The sequence below is a fragment of the Portunus trituberculatus genome, chromosome 38 (assembly GCF_017591435.1).
Source record: "Portunus trituberculatus isolate SZX2019 chromosome 38, ASM1759143v1, whole genome shotgun sequence".
Lineage (NCBI taxonomy): Eukaryota > Metazoa > Arthropoda > Malacostraca > Decapoda > Portunidae > Portunus > Portunus trituberculatus.
The window spans coordinates 7,283,091-7,291,274 of record NC_059292.1 but is presented as its reverse complement, the minus strand read 5'-3'; the positions used below and the strand labels follow the sequence as shown (position 1 = coordinate 7,291,274).

General features: G+C 34.4%; 1 protein-coding gene across 1 annotated transcript; it reads right to left on the bottom strand.

The window, feature by feature from the left end:
* Window positions 1-436: 436 nt before the first annotated feature.
* Window positions 437-8,064, bottom strand: LOC123514594 (inhibitor of growth protein 1-like). The gene is made up of 6 exons (XM_045272559.1): window positions 7,919-8,064; window positions 7,157-7,231; window positions 6,610-6,813; window positions 6,019-6,182; window positions 5,655-5,780; window positions 437-4,030 (listed from the first exon to the last, which is right to left on the bottom strand). The coding sequence occupies exons 1-6, from the start codon at window positions 7,998-8,000 to the stop codon at window positions 3,824-3,826; spliced, it is 858 nt and encodes a 285-aa protein (XP_045128494.1). The 5' UTR covers window positions 8,001-8,064; the 3' UTR covers window positions 437-3,823.
* Between the last annotated feature and the right edge of the window lie 120 nt (window positions 8,065-8,184).

Below are 8,184 nucleotides of genomic sequence, written 5' to 3'. Positions count from 1 at the left end.
GTTCTAATAGCTCAAAAGATGGTATTTTAGAGGTAAAAAAGAGGGACTTTGGCAATGACCAAAGACTCATTCAGGCATTTTTTAGGCAATTTATATGGTATAAAGAACTCGTGTTTGGCGAAATTCACATCTGGCAGTAGTTTCGCCAGACTAATTAATTCACCAAGTGTGGGGGGCTTACTGTAGTGGTACCCATATCCCCACACAAGCGCATTTTTGGTGTAACCACCTAGAATCATGGTGACATGTAGGTAACTTTAAATCACTCGACAAATGGCATAGCTTCAAAGCAGTATGTGGTGGGATTCAATCCTACGTGTGGACGTCTACCCGATCCTGCGCTCACCACCTTATTCACTATGCCACCGCCTCCGTGAGAAGACAATTTCCTTTCATTAAAGTATTGCCTTTTCTAAGGGTAAATTTACAAGTCTGATCAAGTACAAAACTTTATAACTATTCACTGGAAATATACAATTATGTATAATAGCATATAACCTTATTAAAGTAATATTTAATTTGTATAACAGCTGGAAAAATTTGTACAGATATATGGAACTTAAACTTATCCATCATAGACATTTCCTTTAGGGTCAGCTGGAGGGCTGTCTGCCAAATTTAATGTGGTTTTAATTTAATTGATGAAAGAAAACTTTACCAAGTATTTTCCCACAACTATAAGCAGCTACCTTACCAGCCAATAAAAAAAATCCATCTTGGGATCCTATTCATGTTCTTAAAAAGTAAATTAAGACTGGTTTGAAGTATGATCTGTTCCCACATGCATCCAATTAACAATTTTTTTTTCCTAACTACATATAGAATTCTGCAATTTCCTCTCCCAAAGAAAAACACCAATCATAATTCCATCATATTTCTTGTAACTAAGTTCACCAACATTATTTAGACAACAAAAATTACTACTTTACTGTCACTATTAAGATCCATGCATATATGCACTTACCTTCTTTCCATTTCTGTGTGGTGCTGCCATATTTACAACCAGGATATTATGCTTCTGTGCAACACACACACACACACACACACACACACACATATATATATATATATATATATATATATATATATATATATATATATATATATATATATATATATATATATAGTCGTACCTCAACTAGCGAGTTTAATTTGTTCCATGACGGAGCTTGTAAAATTAATCTCCCCAATGAAAATAATTGAAATCCCATTAATCCTTTCCACAGCCAACATTCCCAATCTAAAATCTTATTTATTATGTTTAAGATGAGAAAATTATTTATAAGTAACAAAAATCAAAGAAAAACATAACAATATATAACTAGAGATATTATAAAAAAGTAAACTGGTTTTAAAAACTGTATTTACCTTTGAGATCATGCAAATTGAGAAAATGGAAGATCCTTGAGAAGATGGAGAGATGAAGAGGAGGTAAGCTTAGACTAAGGAAATTTAGTTAAACAATTGCATAGAAAAAAAAAAAAAAAAAAATCCTAGTATAGTATGAAAGTGTTTCCAAGGTGAAAAGAAAAACACTGAACTGAATGCATTGAACATTGGATGCTGAGTGGATATGGTGTTAGCTTCAACTAGCAGCTAGCTTGCAACTTTAGTTCTAGCACACAATTTGAACTAAAATATCAAATTTCTTTTAAACAGTGGCACCTGTAAGTCAATGTTCCACTGTGTATATATATATATATATATATATATATATATATATATATATATATATATATATATATATATATATATATATATATATATATATTTCAACTGAGACATTAATAGCAATAACTAATTGTGTTCCACCACAGGAAGATAGTAAAAGCCCATGTAATTATGTAATTTCAAGAACTTGTTACAGTGGTTATGACATTCTTTTCACTCGGAAGAAGCTGCCATGACACGAGAAAAAAAAAAAAAAGAAAAGAAAACTAACAAGCCACACAGCAAAGCATCTTCACTGAACTACTAGTAAATTAACTAGAAATTCAATATACTAATGTGGAGATTTCCTGATGATGAGTGCATAGCCATGATCACCAAATACATTCTGGTGAGTAAGCCTGACACTTCCACACATGACTTTACCCTCCTACTCAGAAAAACAGTAACTATAAAATCACATGTTCAGTCCTGTAATTCTCTACAACTTTATGCATATCACTAATCCATTCTTCATCTTGAGTGGGAAATCGATGAGACAATAATGACGACCATAAACATAACATAAGCCTGCAACTATTCCACATATGCAAACTAAAGCTTAAAATAACCAAATAAATAATAAGAACTGGTACCATAAATCTTCCAAAACTTTAGTTTTACTGTCTTACATCATGAGATAGAGGGAAAATAAAATGAGGTAGTGTTCCAAATCTAAATAGTTATAGGGATGAGTAAGTGAAAAAATACTAAAAACTCAAATACCAATACCATAGGATGGTGGACATAAGAGATTAAATTAATTGAAAGTCTTGTACAAGTAAGCCAAGAAAATTGGGAAAGCTTGGAATTAACAAGCTCTGAAGAACAATATACTCCACTTGACATCTACTGAGTTTTGCAAAATGAAAAAGAATAATGTAAATAACAATGGACAGTAGAAAGAAAAGCAACAATGCTGTGGAATGTGTAAAGAAATGTGAAATTATGTAATTTAAAAATATTTCTTGTGCGGTGCCACAATGAATAGCTGACACTAAAATAAGATAAAAATTGCATAAAATAGAAATAATGTTAAAATGTTAGATAGTGGAAGGAGAGAAGCAGATAATAAAGTAATTAAAAAGTTTGTAATGATTGATAGAGTTACAAAGATTTTAATTCCTGTGATGAAAATGTCAAATGATAGGCAAAATTAATATTTTTTCAATTCAAAGTAAAATGCAACCTAATGCTACCAATTTCTATATCCTATTGCTATCTCTCTCTCTCTCTCTCTCTCTCTAAAATTGTCTAGAAAAAAAAAAAATCATTCACTAGTGCTGACCTTCAGCATTGGGGATCCAGGAAGCATGAGGGACGGTTTCAAGGTATTGTCATAAAAACTTTTCATCATGCTAAGCTGTACACTTTAAACAAGAAACCAATGGCTTGAATGGCTGGAAAAACCACATGATGTCTCTGGATGCTATGTTTTTGTTGCTCAATACTGAAAACTATAATTGCAATTATCTCTTGATTCTGATTGTTAAATCATAGCAAATCCTTCATTGAGATGCCTTGGCTATGAGATAAATGCATTTTCTTATTCCATCGGGAAAGTGGCTTCAGTATTAACTAATATGAGTTTCTAGTTAATGGTGAAAGACTAATCATACAGAGATGGAAGCTATATATATATATATATATATATATATATATATATATATATATATATATATATATATATATATATATATATATATATATACTTTATAAAAAATCTGTCTTATCTGTCAGTATTTTTTTCTATAAATACAAAAATATTTACAGACCACAATATTATATTCCATAATAAATTACCTTTATAAGAAAACTGAGTGTACATGTAATCATTTTACATCACATTGCATCACTTAATGGACTTCCTTAAATAAGAGGCTCTTCTCAAAAGCTGTCAATACTTTTAAAGCTCTGCCATGAACAAAAATTTTACTTCCAATTTTTTTATCACAATTCAATAAAACTACTTTATACATTTCTTAGAACAAGATACATTACAGTGTTGAAGTCCATTTGTGTGACCTAGTGGTGGATGTAAAAGGCCTACAGAACACATCCAATGTAACATAACTTTGTACAAGGGAACAGGACAACAACAGAAGAGGTTTAAGTTTTATGACTTTTCTTCCTTTTCCTTATTGTATTTCTCCAACTCCTTCAAGAATTGGGCTCTGGGTTTCATTACAGTTGGTTTATCTCCACGACACTTGGGGCAGAACCACTTCCCCTTCGGCTTATTGGTTAGTCCCACACATGAGAAGTGGAACCATTCAATGGGACACAGGTCATTGTCACATCCAATCATCTCTCCATAAGATACCTTTGGATGCAAGATAGAGAAGGGCAAACAAATCAGTGTCAGTCGTAGTTCTTCTTTTCAAGTACTCGCAATTATTCTAATGCTAATCCTACATTAACTACAAAAGTATAGAATTAAAAAATAAACTCTAAGAATTAGATAAGTAAAAAGTATTAGCTATTGGATGATGCTGTTACTACTGATCTTATGAACAAATCAACACCAAAGATGGGATCATTATCCTCTTTTCTGAATAAGCTTGTTCTAACTGCAACAATAACTAATTTATCAATAGAATTTTAACTATTCCAATAGTAATGATGTCACATTATTGACTATCGTAGTAGCATTGAATAGCATTGAAATTTATACCTTCCCAAATTATGTTTTAGAGTTAAAAGGCATAAAATATGCATTCATCTACAATATTTCAAATACAGTTAAACTTTAATTCAGTCCTAAATGCTGCTTGAAATCCAGTATCTTAAGAAACTGAAATGGATCAATATATTCTACCATACATACAGCCTGAGCTGTGGCCTGCATTCACACTCTCTCCAGCCTGAGCTGTGGCTCATAATTTACAGGTTAGAGACACTGCCATTTGCAATATCCAATATCATCTCAAGTATCACTTTGGCATACCAAATTGTGTGGTGGCACCCGTACTGACTGGCACCATGTGAAGCGGTTTGCTTACACTAAAGACCACAAGAACTGGCCAGTGGCAGACAAGCAGATTTTCTGGTCTGAGAGCAATTTTCATGTTGTGACATCCCCATTAAGTGGATGTAAGGTGCCCCTAAGATGTAATCAGTGCAACCCCGAATACACCAAACAGCCTCAAAAGGACCAACAGGTCTGGTGCTGTTTGGCTTTCCTTTATATTCCATTAAAACAGTTAACAGTGCTTGCTTATATGAATTTTAGCACAATAAAAAGAGAGACTGCACATGTGCCTGCTGAAATGAGGCTAGGTTCCAGTAGTTCTGGAACCAACTGTATCTATCACCAGAAACATATCGAATGAAATTATTGACACAAAACTGATCAGAAGATATTGTTTAGATCGTGCAGGTATTCAGTCACTGATCATGTGATGGAAGTCTTACAGAGTGACAAACAGAACAGCAATCCATTTACCACCAAACTGAAGATGATCATAAAATTTAGACATCTTGCTGCTGAGAAAAGATACTGAGAAAATGCAGTTGTGCAGTAGTGATTGTAAGTCACAGAGAAAGCCACAGGTGACTCAGGATTATTCTTGAGCAGATAAAACTATTAATTTACATAAAAGCTCATCAATGGGATTGCACTTTATCTATTAAAAAACTTAATTAATGTTTCACCTACTGTATCTCTCCTCCAAGTACACATATAAGAAAAAAGTAACTATTTATAGAAACTAAAAATCATCAACCGACAGCAGCTTTCTACTTTATCTTTTAGTATTTAAAGCCAAGTAACCTTGTTCGAGAACCAAATTATGGTATGGCAACCAAAGCAATTACGTGTTCAAAATTTAATTTGAAAAACAATTTGCTAAATAGGGAAGCATTCGGTAACTGAGGTTCCACCATACTGTTTATCCTCATACTTAGACATTACATAGTAAAATATGCAAACTGTAGGTAATGCCCACCTGTTCACAAAGGCAGTACGTTGGCTCATCAGGATCAATGGGAATTTCCGTTGGGGAATCTTCTCGCTCCCTCTCTACCCGAGCTTTTCGCTTCTTCTTCTTGGTTGTCTTCTTCTGTGCTGATCCCTAGAGAACACCAAAAAAACAAATAGATGAAACAAAATAAAATAAATAAATAGATAAAGATTAAATTACACTGCATTGTCAATAAATATAAAAAAAAAATTGTAAAGAATGGCGTATTAAGTTTCCTCAAACAATAGTTACAGATAATGATGCTATTAACTTTGTCTAGCAGTAGATACAAATAATGGTGCAGTTTCCCAATTACTAAGTCTACCATTCCAAGCCTAACTTGACCCACCTTGGCATTAGACGTCTTCTCAGTGTGTGTGGCAGCCGGGGCTTCACTGGAATTCTCATTGTGGCTGGTAGTGTGCTCATTCCTGGTACGCCGTGCCCTCTTGCTCACCCTCTCAGGCTGCACCTCCTTACAGGACTCTGACTTTTCCTGCTCTTGCCCAAAGTCTGTAGAAAAGCAGGGGTTTCAGCGTTCGTCTGTGTGCCTTGGAAAAACTAAAGCTGATGTTGAACTAATTCTATTTTTCTTTCTTTTATTATTACCATTATCATTACTAATATTATTATTAATATTACTGTTATTATCATTATTATTATTATTACTATCTCTTTTTGGGGATGGGGCAAGGAGTCCATGACTTCCAATGCACTATCTTTGGCATCCTGTATTAATACCTATGAAGATTTCATCCTCTTACAAATAATCATCATCAATAACTTATCACTGCATTATTCTAGCTGTCTTTTCCACACTAAGACAATAACTGAAAGCAATTCATTACACAAAGCCCCAAACCTTATAACAATATGACAAGACTATTCAATCGCCTCCACCCTCTCTTTCAGTCACAAACACTTGCTTACTATAATTCACCTAAGTTTTTACTGTCCAGTTCCAGCTGCCTCTGTCTGTTTTCAATGATATCCAGGATGTGTTGTACAATTTGAAGTTTGTCATCACCAATTTCCTGGGTGGAAATCAACTTGTCTTGGATCTGAACCATCACCCTCTTGAGGGAAATGGAGTCCAGCTCACCCTCCAGCTGACCTCGCAGACCCTCCATGTCTTGCAGGAGTGCTGAAAAGAGGAAAAAGGGAAAGCAATCATGGTAGAGGCAAGTACATCACAAAGATGGATTTCCAATTTCTCTTAGCTGTGTCCACTCTTGCTTCTCATAACCATTTGGATAAATGCAACAACAAATAAAATGTTCTTTTCCAATACTAATGGAAAAAGTGGTCAGTTAACAGCTTTTGAAATAATTTTAATTATATAACTTCTATTCATATTTAGCTGAACACCATCCAACAGCAAATGAAATAACTTTTCAGTTACATAACTATTGCTGTTATTAATAAACCATCACATGAAATTTCACTGCCTGTCTTTGTAAAGTAATGGATGAAGAACATTCACTCACCTTGGTATCGAACATCTAGCTCTCTCATGCTGGAGATTTCCCTCTGGACCTCATCAGGAAGGTTTTCTACTGTGTCTAAAGAAATGGAAAAGATAGGTGGAAAATCTTTCCTATAAATTGTAATAATGATAATAACAAAATATTGTGTTTATACACTTTGCCAATTTTCAAAGTAAACAGTATACAAATTTCCAACCCTCCTCCATACAAAGCACTAAAGGGCAGTACTGTTGGCTTGATGCTTTCAAAGGTGTGCAACTTAATTAGCCTTATGGGTTTTTAAAGGTTATCAATTCCAGATTACTATGAGAGTTTTACCAATGTAACCTCGCATAACATCCACCCAGCTGGGTAACTTTAATCCAGCTTAAGTGAACTTTGAAACTTAAAAGAAATAATAATTATTATTTCCAATATACAAATGTATAAATTAGAGATCTACCTAGAATCTGAGAATTGTCACACGAAATCCATAGGGATTGATCAAGAATCTGAATTTTGATTTCCCTAATACTATACTAAAGTCAGCTGATAAGGTCGACACCAGGTCCATCACGCAATATAACACCATATAACTATTCCTGACGTACCCAAATTTCAATTAAATACTGTATGCTGTTGTGTGGCAAAGTACAAGTACGAACGAGTGTAGCAGCTTTCAATATTAGACAATAAGGCCCCTCTGGTTGTTCGCTTCACACTGGTGCACTCCACCTTAACAACGTCATACCTTACTGACGGAAAAGTGATCAAGGGACTTACCGAGGAAATTGTCCACATAAGTAGCTGAGTACAAAGCTTCAAGTGCCGCCTGGTTGAGCATTTTCTCCATTGGGTCACCCATCACCCGGGCTCCCTCTCTCCCCTCAACAGCCCCCGCTGGCCGCTTGTCGCTTCAACTCGCTTGACACTGCAATAAACACCTCAATGTTTTGGATCGCTCATTTCAAAATAAACAAAATAGCATCGCCTTATCCGCCTTTTTCCTTACTTAGTACTTTTGATAGCATACCAAGCTCTATTATTTA

Coding starts and splice junctions, on each gene's coding strand:
- LOC123514594 (XM_045272559.1), bottom strand. CDS start 8,000: ATGGGTGACCCAATGGAGAAAATGCTCAACCAGGCGGCACTTGAAGCT. Junction 6,814..7,156: donor GCTAGATGTTCGATACCAAG/GTGAGTGAATGT, acceptor TCCTCTTTTCAG/CACTCCTGCAAGACATGGAG. Junction 4,031..5,654: donor CGTACTGCCTTTGTGAACAG/GTGGGCATTACC, acceptor TTGCATCCAAAG/GTATCTTATGGAGAGATGAT.